The 18807-nt window shown below is 39.1% G+C and overlaps 1 protein-coding gene across 1 annotated transcript; it reads left to right on the forward strand.

Annotated features, from left to right (window-relative positions):
• Nucleotides 1-41: 41 nt before the first annotated feature.
• On the forward strand, nucleotides 42-18295 carry rif1 (replication timing regulatory factor 1). Its single transcript, XM_067443740.1, has 36 exons — nucleotides 42-206; nucleotides 1613-1734; nucleotides 2384-2462; nucleotides 2614-2710; nucleotides 2802-2932; nucleotides 3037-3128; nucleotides 3232-3421; nucleotides 3522-3614; nucleotides 3716-3854; nucleotides 4073-4224; nucleotides 4344-4458; nucleotides 8744-8920; nucleotides 9136-9246; nucleotides 9398-9460; nucleotides 9569-9669; nucleotides 9994-10080; nucleotides 10225-10298; nucleotides 10432-10612; nucleotides 10714-10821; nucleotides 10915-11064; nucleotides 11156-11255; nucleotides 11337-11616; nucleotides 11694-11736; nucleotides 11814-12013; nucleotides 12153-12246; nucleotides 12385-12516; nucleotides 12613-12755; nucleotides 13058-13147; nucleotides 13223-13283; nucleotides 13385-16351; nucleotides 16476-16598; nucleotides 16706-16792; nucleotides 17026-17141; nucleotides 17324-17477; nucleotides 17554-17680; nucleotides 17770-18295. Exons 2-36 carry the CDS (start codon nucleotides 1622-1624, stop codon nucleotides 18003-18005), a joined length of 7206 nt encoding a protein of 2401 aa, XP_067299841.1. The 5' UTR covers nucleotides 42-206; nucleotides 1613-1621; the 3' UTR covers nucleotides 18006-18295.
• The last annotated feature ends 512 nt before the right edge of the window (nucleotides 18296-18807 follow it).

The following is an 18807-nucleotide window of genomic DNA, read 5'->3' on the forward strand; positions in this document are numbered from 1 at the left end:
CGGAGTTGACGTCGGGTTGAAGGTGACGTGTGAACTGCGCGTCATGTTTGGCGCCAGCATTTTCGCGGGGAGTGAGAAGTGGACAGACGCAGCGCAGTCTTGGTCGTTTACAAACACAGTAGTATAAACTCCTCCGATTTCTCTGATATCCATCGTGTGTCGATGATATCGCCTTCAGTGGTTGTTAGCGTGTCCTCAGGCGCGAGGTGAGACATCTTGAGTTGTGTCTGTTGTGAGTGTTCAAGGGGGTTGGGTGGGTAACATGATGATGGTAACTAGCTCGCTAACTCTGCAGTCTTTGTAGGGGAAGTTCCTGCTGGATTAACTTAGATTGATCACAACGAAAACCTACACGGTGTTTTAAAGTGTTCAATAAACGCCATATTTTGTTCTCCAGCGTTATTTGTAGCTCGCGAGGTGCCCACAAGTTCACGCTCAACGCACATGTTAACACAATAGCTTTAAAATACAAACGATAAGGTGGTCTAATATTTACATACCAGACAGATAGACGTACTAGAGCACACCCATCAGTAAAAGCTTGATATAAATTAAAAGCGAATGCGTTATGATCGTTCGTAGAGGGTTTTAATGAAGATGGATGGCGTATTTGTATTAGCCTCTTGTGAACCTGGCTAGCTAACCATCGAATCTAGGGATTTTTCTCCCCAAATGTGTCAGTACAGAATTGTAGATGACTGCATTTTCTTCTAGTGTTCTTTTATTAAATACATTAGTGCCATTTATGCGTCAGATATCGTATGTGCATCAAGAGTACACGATGTCCTGCATACATTATTATAGCTCACTTTCACTACCAGTATAACATGACATAGTTAAAATATTAACTTTTTACACATGCTGATTATGCATACTTTAATTGACTATTAATGGCAGGAATGTATGATGTTTGTTGAAGGCTGTAGCAAGTGTGGTGAAAGGCGAGACTTGTTCTAGGGTCCTACAGGTCCAAGGGCACAGTAGTTTCTAAATATATTTTTAAACGATCAAGAGGTCTTGGATTTAAAACTACAGCCCTGCTCCCGTTTCACAACTGAATACCCCTTAAAATTGAAAATGTTTAATAAATATATAGATGATAATTTTTGTTGAAATGTCACAACCCATAGTTGGCTTCTGCATTAACCCATCCAAGTTTGTGCACACACAATAAAACATCCTTTTAGACTGCTTAATCTACTAGTGATTTTAACTCTCTTTTATTAGACTCTTTTATATAATTGTACTCATTTTGTACATATGCATATTTATTCTTTGTTAATGGAATGTTTGATTTAATTATTTATGATATTTTGTTAAATATTGAATATGTATCTGCTATGTAATAGCCAGTGATGCTGATGTGGCAATAAACTCACTACTACTAGTGCACACACTGTAAACTGTTGAGACACACCCGGAGCAGTGGGCAAACATTTTTTCTGTGGTGCCCGATATGTGATTGGGAGTTAGGTGCCTTGCTTCAGGGCACCTCAGTCATTTCCTGCGGGTATTGAGAATCAGAATCAGTCGGACTCTTTAACCATTAGGCCATGACTACCCCCTATTGATGCATTATGCATTTCTTTAATTAGCTTTTTGTATCTTTCAGGTTGTGAGGATGATGGCTGCAGTGCCTCTATCTAGTGCTAGCCTCCTTCCTCTTCTGGAGTGTCTGGAAGATGAAGCAGCTGGGCTGTCAGAGCAGACAGATGCTTACATCACCATCGCAAAGTAAGTGTTTGCTTGAAGTTTTGGTGTCTGTCTCTGTTGAGTAGGGTTTAGTCAGATGTCTGCTTTACTTTATAAACACTTTTAGCATTGTAGTGATAGTTTTTTTTGACAACTACATACACTGAATATAAAATTGCAATTCGGAAGCTGTTTAAACAAAGTGTTGCGTTATTTAAAAAAAGGAAATGTTTGTCATTTGCTCACCCTCATGTCATTTCAAAACCATTACACTTTTGTTCATCTTCAAAACAAGTGAAGATATTTTTTTTTGTTTTAATGAAACCTGAGATTGCTGTCCCTCCACTGAAAATTCAATCCACCAAAATCGTCTCGCTTCAAAAAAGTTCTTAAAGAACAGATTGTAAACAAAGGCCATGTGAATAGCGGTTTAATCCAAGTTTTCTGAAGAAGCTCATGCATTATATGATGGTCAAATTTAATTTAGGTTTTTATACACATATAAATATATGGAGCACATCAAATAAGTGTTAAAAAATGGTCAACTGTGTTTGCTTGATGTGTGTGTGAACCTACCTCACTGGTCTTTGTATGTCAAGCAAGACTGCAAATGAGCAGTCTATTTTTGAAAATTGTATTTATGTAAATGTTATCATCAACTTTTTGTTGTTGTTCTCTTTCTTTCTCCTAGCCGTCTCAATGGAGAGGAAGGCCGGCAGTTTCTGCCTGTGGTTGTGAAGCATTTTGCACGTCTTAGTAAAGTTCTTTTGGTAAGTTGTTTCTATGAATTGAGACTAATTTAATGCCACTTTGTGTATAACAATATTTAGTTTCTCCAAAAAAAAAGGAAAAGGTAATAATTTCAGAAAGCTGCATATCTTAACTAGGTATCAACCCTGTAGACCTTTTTTTTTCTTTCAGGTTCATATCTCCAGTGAGAACGAGGAGCTGTGTCAAGCTGCACTGCAGGCTTTGGGATTCTGTGTCTTCCACTCGCACATCGTTTCAGTCATACCAGGTTATAGAAGATCTTTTCTTTAGGATAATATACTTTTTTCAATAATAAGTAGCATTCATAATCCTTTTTTTTTTTGCATTCTTTACTTCAGCAAATATTTCAGAAGATATACTGTCTACGCTCTGTAATGTTGTGGTAAAGTCCAAGGAGAAGTTTACGTGTACACGAGCATTATGGGTGATTTCAAAACAGAATTTTCCGCACGAGGTGGCATCCAAAAAGGTTTGTTCACTGTACATGGTTTGGTCTAAGTAAACCAGCTGTTGTTCTTTCCCCCTGATTTTTCATCTTTTGTGGCTAAAATGTTGTTTTCTACATTTCTACAGGCCCCAGAGATTCTCAAGAGTCTAGAGGCCATGCAGACCCGAGAGGTTCAGTCCATCCTCATTGACCATGAGTCCCTCAATGTCATCATAAGGTTTGTTGAAGTCTCACATACTTTGTCTTTCTTGGTACTGCCATATTACGGTGTTCTTCATACTTGAGATACTCTGTAAATAAGATTTTGTGATGAACGTCAGGTTGCTGGAGCAGGCCCCCACTCAGATGGCTGCTGGAGCCGTGTGCTGGGCCAAGCTGGTTATTCCTCTTGTGGTTCACTCCGCCAATAAAGTGCGTTTGCGTGCCGCAGCAGCACTGGAAATGGGCATGCCTCTACTTCTGGAGAAACAGCAGGAGGTGGCTGCTATTGTAGAGCCAATGATGTCCTCTGTAAGTGTTATGTGGATGTACGCAACAGCTTTTTTTTGTTCTGCATATATAATAAAATGTAAATAACCATAATGCTTCTCTACTGCTATGCTGCCTCCAGATGCTCATCCCTGAAATGCAGAAACTTTTTGCCTCTAAGAATGAGACGAATATGCTTAAGCTCTGGCCCTTGTTTGTGAGACTTCTGGGGAAGGTAAGATGCTCAGTCACCAAATCTGCTCTTCAAGTCTCAATTTTCCACTTCTGAATCTTTAGATTGCCAGTGTGGATAAGGATGTGTTTGTCTCTTTTCAGTTGCTCCACAAAGGCGGTGCTTTTATTAATTCCTTGCTGTATTTAGAGGAGCTGGGTTTCCGAAACTCTTCTCCTAATATTAAGAAGATTGCTTTCATAGCCTGGAAGAGCCTCATTGACAATTTTGCCCTTAATCCAGGCAAGTTTCTTATGTGTTTTGGTGTAATAGCCACTGTCATGGAAAACCTGGGAATATCAGAGAATTACAAAATTGTGCTTTGTGGAAAGTCATTGATGTGTTTATGCATAGCTCAGGAATGTGTGTAAATAGGTGTGGGAGCACTTTTGTACCTGGTCAGCGACAGTTCATGACTTTTTTGCCTGTTTGATAAGTTGTAACTGGTTTCTCTTGAGCAGATATCCTGTGCAGCAGTAAACGTCTGAAGCTCCTCATGCAGCCCCTCAGTTCCATCCAAGTCAGGACTGAGGCCCTTCTCCTCACCAAGCTGGAGGTGTGGTGGTATCTCGTAGTCAAGCTCGGGCCCAACCTGTCAACTAACTTTGAGCAGGTAATTTTTACTGTTTACGTTGATAGGCTGATTTTCTGTCTTTGCAGACAGTTGTAACGGTGATGTATGGCCATGGTTAATTAGAGCAAGACATTTCTTTCCATCACTCCTACTTAAAGGTTGGCGTGCCTCTACTGCACAGCACACTTCCTCCTGATTCTCCATTGCAGTGTCCAGCTACACCTGCTCGTACCCCTAATCCAAGCAATGGCACCCCTAATACACCTAAAACAGGTACGGCTTATTTCATTTTATTGTGCGTTTATCATAACACAATATTAAGCAGATTGAATGAGATTACAGCTTTTATTAGGTTTAAAACGCCATGAAACCCAAGTTTTAGCCTGGTCGTTCACTTTTAGCCTAAAAAAGGAGGGTTGGAAGAAGGGAGAAAACGACTAATAAAACAAACCTACAACACACTCATTAGACAGACACATGAATAATATAATATAACCATGGAGAGAAATGAGTTGTGCACCTTGATGCATTTTAAATGTATAACCTTAACAAACTGCCAAAACGAGGGAGAAACGCAGTAGAACATTTAAAGGTCTAATAATATTTTCAGTACATTTAAGAGTACTACAGTCTCAAAACAAACGACATGCATCAGTTTAACACGGAAATAATAACGGTATAGTTACTTTTTTTGTCCATTCTTTGAATTGTTAGTCTACATCATTGTGTTGTGTATCCATCGCGTTAAGGATCAGACGTACAGCTATATCAGTGTCCTTATTTGCACATATATTTCATGTAAAGATGACATGATTTAAATGTGTGAATAGACGGTGCTGGTCCATGTTTGGAGCACTAGAGTATATTAAATGTCTATAACTTGAAACGTGCTCGCTCCGGTCTGTATCTGATCTATATGATCCACATGGTGAGTGTTGTTAAACTTATTTGCCACGTTTACATGCACTTTTTTGTCATTCCGATTAAAAAATTTAGTGGACTGTTTACATGAGACGTTATCTAAACTAAACCAATCTGGGGTTTACATGTGCTGACTTTCAATCGCAATCATCACAGAGCAGTTCTGCCGCATCAGAAATGTCGACTCTGTCCTCTCCAGCAGCTGGAATGTGTTCACGGGATGCCATAGCAACTCTCAGCGGCCACCAGGACTTTTATAAAAGCAATTTATTTATTTATTTATTGTAAAGTGTAATCATCTCAGAAAAATAAATTCTTCTGTCAGACGCAGCTGACGTAAAAAGTGCCTGGGACAAACCCTGTCAAGATGAGAGGATGTGTCATTATGCAGGGTATCCGTGGGGTCTTGAAAAGTCTTAAAAGGTGATAAATCAATTTTGGGAAAATTAAGACCCTTAAATAAATTCTTACATTTTGAAAGTATTTTGTTCAAGCTTTGTCAAAAGAGTTTGACTCCAAAAAGTATTTATGAATATATTTCTTTTCATCCCCATAAGTATTAAAAAACAACGGGGTGCTCAGTCTGAGATCGGCTCGGAGCGCGCGCGCCAGGGATGGACATTCGCACCGCCACCAGCCAAATGCGGCTGATTTTGAGTTGTGGCGGGTAAACTCGCTTCACCTACCGAGCTGTTTCACCTCTTTGTAAACTTTGCTCAATGCATGTGAGTGCTGCCGTATGTGCGCATATGACCAGTCGTTTTCTCCGCCATCACTCGCATGAAGACGCGCTGTGAGACTCGCGCGCGCTGAGAGAAGATGCTCGTTTCAAAGCGTGCAAATATTGAGTTCTCTTTCAAGTCTTGCGCTTAAAAGGACAAACTCACACAAGAAGTATATCAACATGTAGTACAATGTAGTCTGAATATGCCTTAAGTGAACTGTATAGTGTGCACAGTCGAGAAAGAAGAGCATATCCCTGCATCAGGTCTTAAAGGCTCAGTAGACTTTACTGCTGCCTGAGTGATGTCCTTATATTTAGTTTGACATTAAACAATGCTCTTGATTGAATAGCTTTTGTAAGTTTAATAAGGATTAATCTTTCATTTAAACAGTTAAATGTGCAGTTATTTTACATTTGATTACTTTATTCAATTTCTGTACCTTTCTGCAGGCCAGTAGGCATGAACATTATTATTTAATGTACATGAGTGAGGTCGAGTTAAACATTTTAGTTTGGATTTTATTTTTTGGTTTTCGGCTTTGGTTTCTTCTTTTTTGGTTTCGGCCAAGAATTTTGATTTCGGTGCATCCCTACTGACAATGTTCTGCTCAGTGTGTTAACAACAGGCTTCAAAGATGCCAAAACTAATAGTTTCATTCTTGGGACTAAAAACCATAAAACTGGAAGCCATAAAAGACCACAAATCATTGTGAAAATGTCAGTATTTCATTGAGACTTGAGATTAAATAAATTGCTTAAGTATTGTAGAGCTTGTAGTATTAATTTTCAAATGTAGTTACACAATGTCAGTTAAAAACAAAAAAGTGGCTGGTAAAAACATTGAATGGTTGACTTTGAAAAAAGTTAATCTCCATCCCTGGCGAGCGCTGTCTACGGGTGACGTCATGTATTTTGCGAAATGCGCAGTTAGGTGATGTGTCGGCCTCCATACGTTGCGAAACAGATATGCAATATAAACGATACAAAATTGGCCTACGATGGAGATTCTACATTCGACTACAACTGTTTATTAAAGGTTTGTTGCTGATTAGAACTTGAAGTGCGATGAGGTCTTAAAATATTTTGAGAAGGTCTTTAAAAAGTCTTAAAAAGGTATTGAAATTATCTTCAGGATTCCTGCATATACCCTGCAACATTATCTTCATAACTTCTAATGAAATAAAAAGTTTACCCCTCAGAAAAATGTACTTTCCTCTCAACATTATCCTGCGTGTGAGCGCGGCGCGCGGTCAGACAGTTGAGAAGGCACGCGCTGTATCACGTCACATATGGACGCACACTTAAAAGTAATCGGGTCAGGTCGTTTACATGGTTACATTTTTCGTTTGATCGGTTCATGAAAAGGTTTATCCCAACCCTCTCAAAACGATTAGTTTCATTCAGTTTGGGCATTATTATTTCGATTGAGGTGTTTATATGGAGCATCTTTAATTCGGATTGGACTTTTAAACCGATTAAAGTGCTCCATGTAAACGCACCTATTGTGTCTTTCCGTGCAGAAACTGTTCTCATTAGGGGTGTAACGATTCATTTTAATAACGATTCGGTTCGTATCACGATTTGAGATTGTCGATACAATTCAAGGACGATATTGGTTCATTTAGAATGATACGATTCGAAACAATTCAGTGACTTGAAATCGATTCTGTACCTTTGTAGCCAAAATTTTTAATCAGTGTGACTGAAATAAATACGTGCAGGTGAAGTTTCCTAGATTCCTGTTGTTTATTTTAAGGGAATCAAATATCAATTAATTATGGATATAAACAAACAAGTAAACTATGGCAAATGCACTATTTACTATTAGTAAAATAATGGCAAATGCTTTCACATTTTATTTGAATAAAGTGCAATCAACAGTTTAGGTTAACTTGTTAGGTTAACACTCTTGTGCTCTCATATTCCATAAAAGTACAGTAAGTGCAACCAACATACTACTACTGCTACTTCTGCTTGTTTTTCAACATAAACATATTACAATACTAATATCAAAGATAGTGCAACTAACATCTCTTCAGGTTTAATTAACAGTAGGTTTACCTGCTACTTTTGCTGTTGTTTTTCAACATAAAAATAATAAAATATAATATTAATATAAAAAAAGTGCAACCAACATCTCTTCAGGTTGAATGAGCAGTGGCTGAACCTGCTGCTACTGCTACAAACAGCGAGCAACTTACTGAGTAACGTTTAACGCCTTGGTCATTAAAAGTGCTAAGAAAAAACATCCACATAAAGTCTGACGTGCTTAAATCAAATGCATTATTTCCTATTATCGATACAATCGATTGATTACCTTTTAAAACGATATTAGATTGATATGTTGTCCGGTAGGCCAACTTGCTGAGCACAGATCCATGTAGTTGAATCATTGGTATATAAATTGATACATCGATGTAGTAAATGAATCGTTACACCCCTAGTTCTCATGCATGTGCTGCATGTTTGAATGTTCCGCTGTAATAGGGTCTTGCGCGTATACAGCATATTAATTGGGTTAAAAGAGCTCATTCTCATGAATAAATGCAGAGGACTGGCTGACGTAGAATCGTGCCCACACACTCCAAAGGCACGCTTCTACTTCACAGTCCGAGACGTTGCTTTGACTTTGCTTTTCAATCCAGAAGAACAAAATTGCTCAAAAAAACGTCAATGCAAATTTCCACTTCTTGGTAAAAGTACTTTCAGTGTTTTCAGTGATGTGCATCCTGTACATACCTGTTCACATCTCAAAAAATGTGCTTTAGGGTTTCATGACCCTTTAAATGTAAAAAGCTAATAACTTTAAAGGTGTAGTGTTTTTGTTTGTTTGTTTGTGCAATTCAATTTTGTGACTGCTTGCACAGTCATATATAAGCTGCATGTTCATAATTTCTTTTCCCTGTTCTCCAGGCATTCCCTCCTGCAGCACGCCGAGCACTACTCCTCGCATGAATCTGAACAGCAGCATGCAGGCGCCTCAGTCCTACCACTCCATTCAGCTCCTGGGACTAGAGATGCTTCTGCACTGGCTCGTGGGTCCAGAGGTCACGACCACAGCTGCAAAAGAAAATCTTCAACTCAGTCTGGGTAATTATATACACAGTATTGTCTGAGCTTTATCTGTGATGCTTTGGGCTTCAGGGACTGTACAAAGTTAATGTGTGACATGAATGTGTGTATTTGTTTAGTTATCTGAGGATAGGTGCATGTACTATTACAGCCTAATATGTTAAACCTCTCTTTACGATGACTGAAGGATCCTTCGGATCTAGCAAATGTCAATGTAACGTTTTTGTTTTCAGAACCCCTGACACATCCGCTCTTCACCAGCCCTTCCTCCTTCAGCAGACATGCTTCTACCCTCATATCAGCCGTCAGAGAAGGCTTCAGTACTGTGGGAAAACATGCACCAGGTATTACGATGTTATGCTCCATAATGTCATCTGCATAATGTAGACTAAATGCCTTGACTTTTGACTTAGTTGTTGTTGTTAGTATTTAGATCAGTCAGTAAATGAATGCTGTCCATGTTCATCACCTCATATGAGTATTTATTTTCTACAGAAGCACTTCTTAATCTCATTTGGAGCAACCTGATTGATTCTGTCAGCACAGCTATAGAAGCTGGTAGGTGAACATTTAAGCTACAAAAGTCAAAGATAATTTGCACAGATTCTTGTGTTGTGGATGCTGGCTCATAGTTATTTAGAGATTTCCTGTCACCCCCGTCAACAGGTAATAAGAAGGAACGTCAGGGTTCAGAGGTCCTTACACTTCTCCTACAGGCTTTGCAATCCATCTTGTCCTCAGATGCTCTGCCTGCTGAACATGCACTGGTAAGATAGCTCTTCATGTTGAAAATGACCTGCTAAATTAATTTGACCATCACAAGAATAAATAACATTTTTATATATTACTATACTATACTATACTATACTATACTAATATATATACTATTTTTATATATTACTATTACTTTAGTTGAAACTAAATTGTGACAATTTCACAATGTTAGTGTTACAATATTTTTCATCACAAATGAAGCCTTGGTGTGAGCATAAATAACTTTTCAAAAACTAAAGTCATTGTATTGTCCTAAATATTTATGCATGTTGTTGGTTCGACTGAAACATTTTCATTGCTCACACTCTTGGCTGCAGGTATTGTTGGAAGCCACTATTAAAGGAATCCCTCAGAAGGTGCTTGGTTCTGCAGCTTATCAAGTGGCAAACATGGATGTGTTGAATGTAAGTTCTGTTTTTCTGCTAATGGTAAAGCCTTGGTAAATTGGTAAAAAAAAAAAATCTTTATCAGTTTTTCACCCTTTGATTTCATGCAGGTTTTTGTATTATGAATCTGTAAATAAAGTTTCTCCACATCTACTTTTCCAGGGTACACCTGCACTCTTCCTAATACTGCTATTCTACAAAAGTAACCAGCTTTCATCATTTGTTGAAGATGAGAGGTAACTATACATCTTTTAATACCCAATATATATGTTTTTGTGGAGAAAAATATTTTTTTTTCTTGCATTTAACCTAAGAGTTTCCATTGAAATGGTTTGCTTAACTGCGAAAACTTTCTCTGTCATCTGGCAGGTTTTTCTCAAGCCTGGAGACTCTTGTGAGCTGTGGGTTTTGTGGACCTACATCGCCCCTGGCGTTTGGAGAGGCTGTTTTAGGAGCGGTTAGTGGGAGTGTGGAAGCAGTAAAGAACAAGAAACAGCTCTGGAGGATGTGGACTTTAGTGGTAAACCCTCTAACGGACACCATCACACAGGTACTAAACTTAAATCATCTGTCCTGTAGTATGAATGTACATTTCAGTGCCACTCAAACCTTGTATTTCGCTACTATTGATAAATAATTGTTCCTTCACAGACCAATGAAGTGAATCAAGGAGATGCTCTGGAGCATAACTTCAGTGCCATTTACAGTGCCTTGATGTTTCCAGTCGTTCATCTGCTGCCTGGTTTAGCCCTACCCCCGGTAAGAGTCCATCTTAGCTTTTGTACCATGCATTCTTGGGTATTATGCAAATATGTAATTGTATGTAGTAATTTGACTGACTTTCTTTAATAGATCACTCAGAAGGCCATGATCAGTACTTGGTCCAGGCTTTACAAGGCGTTTGCTCGCTGCTCAGCTTTGGTAGCCACCGCAGACGAGAACATATGCTGTGAAGAGTTGTGTGCCAAGATCTCTGCCTCTCTTGACAGCGATGCTCTGAAGGTACGGCACTTCCAGCCTTTATTTAAATGTGCACCTAATTGGGGTTTCTTATACTATTTCTCTACCTTTTGTCAACTTTTTGTTGTTTTAGAGTCTGCCTATGCTAGATGCAATAGCAAACATCTTGCTGATCATCATTGAGAGTATGGACTTCTCTCCTTACACCCCACAATTTCAGCAGAAGATGAAATGTAAGGATTTTGCTTTTTTTCAAATTTGGCAAAGTTGTGTAATTGCACTGTGAGACCATATTTTCATGTGCCAATCTCTAGCTCCTCACACACCTTTGAGTTGGGTACGGAAGAGAAGCAAAGCTCTGGGGAATCTCTCAACCTTCCACACTCTCCTGATGCAGACTCTAGATGCATTTCTTTCTGTGGACCCCTCAGAAGAATCTGCAGAGCCCACCTGTGGAGCTTTAAATGGACTTGGCTTGCCGGTGGTCTCAATCTTGTCTACTCTTTTCAGTAATATCACACTGCCCACATTTATACAAGAGGTGCTGTCTAGCCTCACCAAACCACTCGCACACCTCTATGAGCAGTTCTCCAGGTGTGTGGAGTTTTATCATCCTTCAAACATTGAATGTTCTTTTTTCTTTGTGTAACACTGTTTTTCATTTATAAAAGTTACGATGAACCATCAAAGCCCGGTACAACACTCGGACACAAGGTAAGAACTTACCCAGGTGTAATTTTAAAATCGAAAACGGAAGCAGCCCTGATATGTAGTGTTTTGTTATTTCCTAGTTGGAGAAACTGGCCACAGACCTGCTCGGCTGCCTTCAGACACAATTGACTCTGCACAATGATGAGATGCTTGCTGTGTTGTCGCCCTTGCTCTGTGTGTTTTTTCCACACAAGAGCAAGCAAATTCGCAGTGTGGTCACTCAGTTCTGGAATGCCAGCTTTGGAAATGCACTCACCTTGACTTATCCTGAGCCTCTCAAGTATGTAATCATGCCGTTGTTGGGAATTTGAGTAGCATGTCATCATATAGGCAGATATTCGGATCTTTAAATCAAGAATGCATTTTTTTTTTGTGCAGTGACCAATTTTTTTTGTCTTTCTTTTTTTTTTTTTTTTTAGGTCTGTTTTAAGTCAGGCTAAGCAGAAAACTCCCTTGATTTTACCTGGTTTTGAAGCCATTGATGCACCAGATGATTGCAGTGGACAGTATACGGTGCGTTTAGTGTTCCTAACAATTATATAAAACCTGAAGAACGCAGTGTGGTTTACCTCGATCAAATATGTTGTCCCCTGTTTGTTTTTTACTTTGTTCTTAAGAGCGTACTAAAGATGTTTTATGTTCTCTAATAAGGGTGAGAGTTCTCAGCTGGATGCACAAATTAGTGGGGTAAAGATGATGACTTTGGGAAAGAGGGACTCTCTTCTGGCGAGGGCAGAAGAACTTAAAGGAAAAGGCACTGTACCTTTAGCAAAACCAGTTTCAGTAAGTATTAATGGGAAATTAATACTAAGGGAAAAAATTTAAAAAAAAATCTGAACCTGAAAATTTCCCTTCACAAATCACCTATTCCCTCTCTAGGTGAAGCTGGATTTTGGATCACCCAAGCCCTTGAAACGAGATGCTATTGAGGAGGAGGCATCAGTAGATTTTGTTTTCATTCCACCCGAAACAAAAGAGAGAGTACTGACTGAGCACCAGAAAGAGGTCAAAAGGACTAAACGGTAAGTTTTATCTACCATGTCAAGATTTTTTTTTTTTTTTTTTTTTTTGTGCAAGGCAGTATGTTTTTCATTTTATCATGTCTTTGAGGTCTGGTATGATGTCAACTCAATTAATTTTGTCTTTAAAAAAAAAAAAAAAAAAAAAAAAAAAAATATATATATATATATGTATATGTATATGTATATGTATATGTATATATATATATATATATATATATATATATATATGTGTGTATATATATATATGTGTATATATATATAAATAAATATATATAAATAACTTTTAACTTTTTTTTCATAAGGGCTGACATTCCTGCTCTCTATAATAATCTGGATGCCTCCCAGGACACCACAGTTTTTTCACAGTATACTCAAAGTCAGGAGGAGTCCATGTACGTATTGGAATTATGGACTTGCTCACTATTTTTTTTTTACCCAATGTATTAAAACAAAAGTTTTCTTCTTAGGGAAAAATTGACAAAAGATGAAGGGGATCAACATGAGGGAGAGGCTGCTGTTCAGCTGATGGTAAAACAGCTATTTTCAGACTCTGGCACTGCTGATTTTATTATATGGAGGATATATGTGCATGTGTATTAATTGGTTTTAATGTTGTCTCCTTCCACAAGGAGGTTGCCCCAAGTGAAGAACCGTCCACAGATGTTGAAGTAACCCAAGAAGGCACCAGATCAGATGTAGAAACACCAGAGAAATCTATGCAAAATATAGATCAAACTTCAGAGAAGGATCAGTCTCCATCCAATGGCGTCCCAGTTGATGAAAGTGTTCATGAGAAAAGTGGACTAGAGGGGACCAGCCCTAATGTTTCGACTTCATCTGATATGATATCAGGTACACCACCTAAACCCAATAGCAGGCGTCAATCGTTTATAACGTTAGAGAAGTATGTTGAAGGGAAATCAAGTCCTGCAACTGTTGCATTTACTGGTCCACTTACCCGGAAATCAAGTAGACTAGACTCTTCAAAGGTATCACAGTGCACTACAAATGACTCACAACCTCAGACTACAAAAGAGGACTTTCAAAAATCTCAAAAGATCAGTACTGACCCATCTGATCAAAATGAGAAAGCTGGGAAAGAGACAAAAGATGAGAGCAAGTCAACGGGAGGTCATCCTTGTCATGGTACTGATGAGGATGATGTGGTCCCTGATACCCAGACCCAAGAATCAAATGAAACATCGGGTGTTAAGAGCAGTCCTGTCTCCAAAGTCAGCGTGAATGAACAAGACTCACCTGAAAAAGATTCACAGAGTTTTGCTGATTCTCAATCTAGTCAAGAACCAAGAAGGTCGAGCAGACGGCGAAGTAAACCTGTTCGCCCAGGGGATGATCCAGAGGAGATGAAAAGCAAAGAACAACCTAGTCAAGTTGCAGACTCAATGACAAATACACCAAAGTCAATACTTGTGCCAGCAAGTAGCATTTTGACTGGAAGAAGAAGTAGGGTTCTTGAGGACAGTAAAGTGGAAGGTGACCAGCAGAAAAGCAAAGGAAGAAAAGGAGAGCTTGGCCAAAGTGATTCACAGAATTTATCTGCAGAGTCTTTACAGGCACTTCCACTGTCAAGGCAAATTGCATCCTCTCCCGAAAGTCCACCTGTAACCCAATCGGATAGCCAAAGCAGAGAGAGACTGCCAACTGTCAATGAGACTAAAAAACTGCCACGGGGTAGACCTCCGAAGAAGACTAGAACACAACTTGATGCATCCACAGACAAGGAGACAGATGAAAACTCTCAAAATGCTGCATCCTCTTTGAAAAAGAAACATTCACAGACTTCTCTTTCTGATTCTGAGGCTGATAGCCAGCAAACTGTCTTGACGCGAAGGACAAGGAGATCTGAATCTCAGTTACTAGAAATCTCTCGTTTGCAGACCAAAGAAGATTTGAGTCAGACAGACTCCCAAACTATGACTGTAGTGAAGGGAAGAGCTATGAGGAGGAGAACTGCAGAAGAGACCGACTCTAATAGAGATGTTACATCAACTGTAAATGCAGAGTTAAATACGAGCCAAGATTCCTCTCAAGGGCTTAGTAGATACAGAACTCGAAGATCTAAAGGTTTGTTGCCTTCTGACAACACAGAGTCTGAAACCCTTGATAGCCGAGAAGATGGGCCAAGGCCTAAAAAGAGACTGCGGAAACCCCTGTCCACTGAGGTGCTATCAGTTGCCACAGAAGCTAAAGTTACTGAGATTCCAGATAAGGAGGATCTTGATATTCAATCAGAAGTGGAGACGTCAATGGAGATGTCACAGCATGAGGTGGATCCTGAAACTAGTCTGGGAATTTCAGTTAGTGAGACCAAAGATCAAAAACTTGAGCAAAATGATAAAGAGATTCCTGCCCCTGATAGTGTACCTCATGAACAGTTTAGCTCTGAAAAAGGAGCAGATGATGACACAGTTGATACAGAATTAAAAACTGACATAGAATTAAAAACGCAAACTGATATAGGATTGAAAATGGATACAGAAGAAAAAGAGGTCAGTAGTGATAAGGGAGAGGGTGGAGAAGCAAATTCATCTTCACCGGCTGAATCAGAAGATTTAAAGACTGACGGTTTGCATAAATGTCCACATACCAAGGGACGGGGCCGTGGACGTAGACGATCTAAAAGCTGCAACTGCTTTTTAAACAACCAGGACATGTTGTCACAGGGCAGTGACTTTCAAGAATCGCAGGATCTGAAAAATGAGCAGGTTCCACTTGTTGCAGACACCCTGAACTCTCAACTTGAGCAGTCAAATCCAACACCCATTTCAGAGCAAAGCAGGAGCTCCGCAATTGATCAATTCCAAGTTGCTGATGTTCAGCCGTTTACAGCCTTGCCTGCTCAACTCCCATCCGAGGTTTTGTCTTCTGAAAGCCCCATTACAAAGCTTGGTGTAATTGTTTCTCAACTGTCTGAAGCAGAGGAAGGAACACAGCTAGAATTATCCAAACCGACGGATGAATCAAACAATGTGTTTGTAAAAGTCCTGGAGGTTGAGACTAATCAATTAGAGAGTTCTGGGTGCACAGATAGTCCAAAGCATAAAGAATTTGACAACCCTTCAATAAGTCAAGAACCTCTCCAGAGTTCAACACCTCAAGACACCTCTCCAAGTCAAGGTCGCCCAGTGGAAGATGCACCTATATGCCAGGAGCAACTAGAGTCTTCCCATGTCCAGCAGGAGGATGGAGTGAAGGAAAGTGAAGACCTTGCTGTTTCAGAGCTGAGTGGAGAAAAAGTTGTGTTGCCAGAAGACTCAAAAGGCCAAGAATTACTTGACAAGGATGTTGGTCTCATCGAGAAGGATGAAGACACTCAGATTGACAACAGGGCTCTTTCTGCTGATATACAAGAAGAGTTGTCTGTACCACCTCATAGTAGTACCCCTGAAGCCTGCTTAGATTCTCCATCCAAGCCTAAACCTTTAGACCCGCTCAGTGGTGAGTTAGAGCCTGGCCAGAGCCCGAGCAGAAACCGATCTCGTGTCTGGTCACCATCCGCTTCTCCGTCTACCAGTATTCTGAAGAAGGGACAGAAGAGAACATGTGAAGAAGATACCCCATCCCCCCTTCACAAGGTATTTTTCAGTGTTCTGAATGTGAGTCCAGTAGTCTAAATATTAATTGATTCAACTGTAATGCAAGGTTAGATGATTTTCTCTTTGTATGAAGCCAGTATATGTAACTACTGTTGTTGTTCAGTCTCGTCGAGTGTCTTTTGCAACTCCAATTTACCATCAAGAACTGGCCGATGATATTGATCGACGTAGTCCTGTTATTCGCACAAGCTCACCTAGGTCAAAAGTCTTAAGTGGACAGTCAAAGGTGTGTTTTTGTTTTGTTTTTTGAGTTATGAAATGATTCGATTTAGATATAAAACTTTGCTTGATTTGTTTCAACTTTTTTCATGGCCTGTTTGTGTGTTCCTGCAGTATATCACTACACCCACAAAAGGCTATTCAAGTCTAAGTCCACGTAACCTCCGTAGCCCTGGATCCAAAAGCTCTAAAAAATGCCTGGTATGTTTTCTCTTGTAATGCACTTAAAATATTTGATTCTGTTTATATTAACGTCATACACCCTGCTTATTCATTAAGGTCATAATTTCTTTGAACTCAATAAATAATGAGAAAATGTTAATAAAGTGTTGTTAGTTAAATACTGTTCATGTTAATCTTTGTATCAGAATTTAGTTTATTTGAACAGTAGTTCCATATGGACATGGTGTTAAAATCCTGTTTCTTTATCGTAGATTTCAGAAATGAGCCAGGAACCACGTCCTATTGCTAAAGATTGTGTTTATCCAGCACTTGTTGGTTGCTCTACCCCTGTAGAAGCTGTTTTACCGCAGATATCCTCCAACATGTGGTAAGGCAGGCCATTTCCCCGTCAGTACAGCTTGGGTTCAGTTTGTTTATTTCTCTTTTTTAATTTACTGGCAATTTGAGAGGATTTGGTGAACTCAAAATACATCCTCATTTTTTCCCCCCAGGGATATCTGTAGTAAAAATGTACTTAATTGCTGTTCATGTTTTTCTCTGTGTGTTCAGGCCTCGTGGCTTTGGCCAACTTGTTAGAGCCAGGAACATTAAAACAGTTGGAGACCTGAGTGCCCTTACCCCTAGTGAAATCAAGTCACTTCCTATTCGTTCACCCAAGCTGTCCAATGTGAGGAAAGCACTTAAAACATATTATGAACAGCAGGTAATTTGTAGCTTATTTAAATTATAATATTCTACTTATGGAAGATGCTTCTTACAACTCACATTTAACTGTACAGAGAAAAGGGCGTTCTGATGACCTCAAGAGTTTTGATGAAATGGAGAAAATGACATCTGAGCCGGAAGAGATGGAGCTTCCTCAAAACCAAGATGAGGAGCAAACACCAGGAGAGGCTCAGGCTCAAGGTAATTTCCCCCTATCTTGCAATCATTGGTGAGGTGTTCATATCAATGACTTGATATCATTGTTTTGTTTTTCTCTGAACTTTTGGCAGATGACAAAACATCAGAAGAGGGAGTAGATTCAGGACTGATTGCTGAAGAGAGCAAATCTAACGATTTGCTCTCAGATATTGTAGCCCTTGGTGGACGCTTGACTTCAGAGGAACTCGGTCACTGTTCACCCAACCAGTTGGGCCTGATGCACGAACATCTGAGTGGAATGATGAGAAGCATTGTGACCCATCTGCAGTCCCGCTTGCAGAGTAATCTTGATGATAGCTTGCCATGAGGACATTGAGACATTTTCCTCACACAAGAATTCACTTTTAACTTGAAGATTTAACAGTGGACTGCTCATCCCTAAAGTTTTAGCTTGAATTTTAGAGTAGATGTATTTCTAATTATGCTCTCTCAGAGAATAGACTTAAATGACCAAAATGGCCATTTCCATTACTACGTAAGTGTCTATGTATTTTATGGAGTGATTTTTAAGACTGTAAAATTGTACTGAGATGCCAAGGAAACGTTTTTTTAAAATAAAACTAGAGTATTAATAAAATTTCATTTGTTTTCATGTAATATTTGGTGTATTTTAGTTTTTTATACAAATTGCTATACAAATATTTATACAATATGTTGACGCTCTACAATGTTTCATTGAACAAATCTATAAGTTAACATGACCTAACAATGGACTGCTGCTTCAGCATTTATTAATGTTAATTTCAACATTTTACAAAATCAATCAAACAAATGTATTTTTAAACATTAATGCAAAGTGGAGAACAAATAATGAACAATGAAATAAAATGTATTTTTACTTAACATTAACCAAATAAAGTTTTTAGAGTAGGCAATTTTGGAGAGATAGCAATGAAAGCATAAGATGAGTGCAAATTGTCACGAGACGAGAGGCCGTATCTCGTGTCTCAAATGACATAATAATAAACAACATGGAGCTCTTGTGCTACCTGACTGCTGCTGTTTTGGTTTGCCGTTGATAGAGTTGCCACTTGCCAAAAAAACGAGTCAGAAATGTCCTGGTTTGCTATCTCATAATTGCAGTGACATGGCTTGAATTCAAATGAAAT

The sequence above is a fragment of the Pseudorasbora parva genome, chromosome 5 (genome assembly GCF_024679245.1).
Source record: "Pseudorasbora parva isolate DD20220531a chromosome 5, ASM2467924v1, whole genome shotgun sequence".
NCBI lineage: Eukaryota > Metazoa > Chordata > Actinopteri > Cypriniformes > Gobionidae > Pseudorasbora > Pseudorasbora parva.

Coding starts and splice junctions, on each gene's coding strand:
- rif1 (XM_067443740.1), top strand. CDS start 1,622: ATGATGGCTGCAGTGCCTCTATCTAGTGCTAGCCTCCTTCCTCTTCTG. Junction 3,422..3,521: donor TAGAGCCAATGATGTCCTCT/GTAAGTGTTATG, acceptor TGCTGCCTCCAG/ATGCTCATCCCTGAAATGCA. Junction 4,225..4,343: donor TGTCAACTAACTTTGAGCAG/GTAATTTTTACT, acceptor TCCTACTTAAAG/GTTGGCGTGCCTCTACTGCA.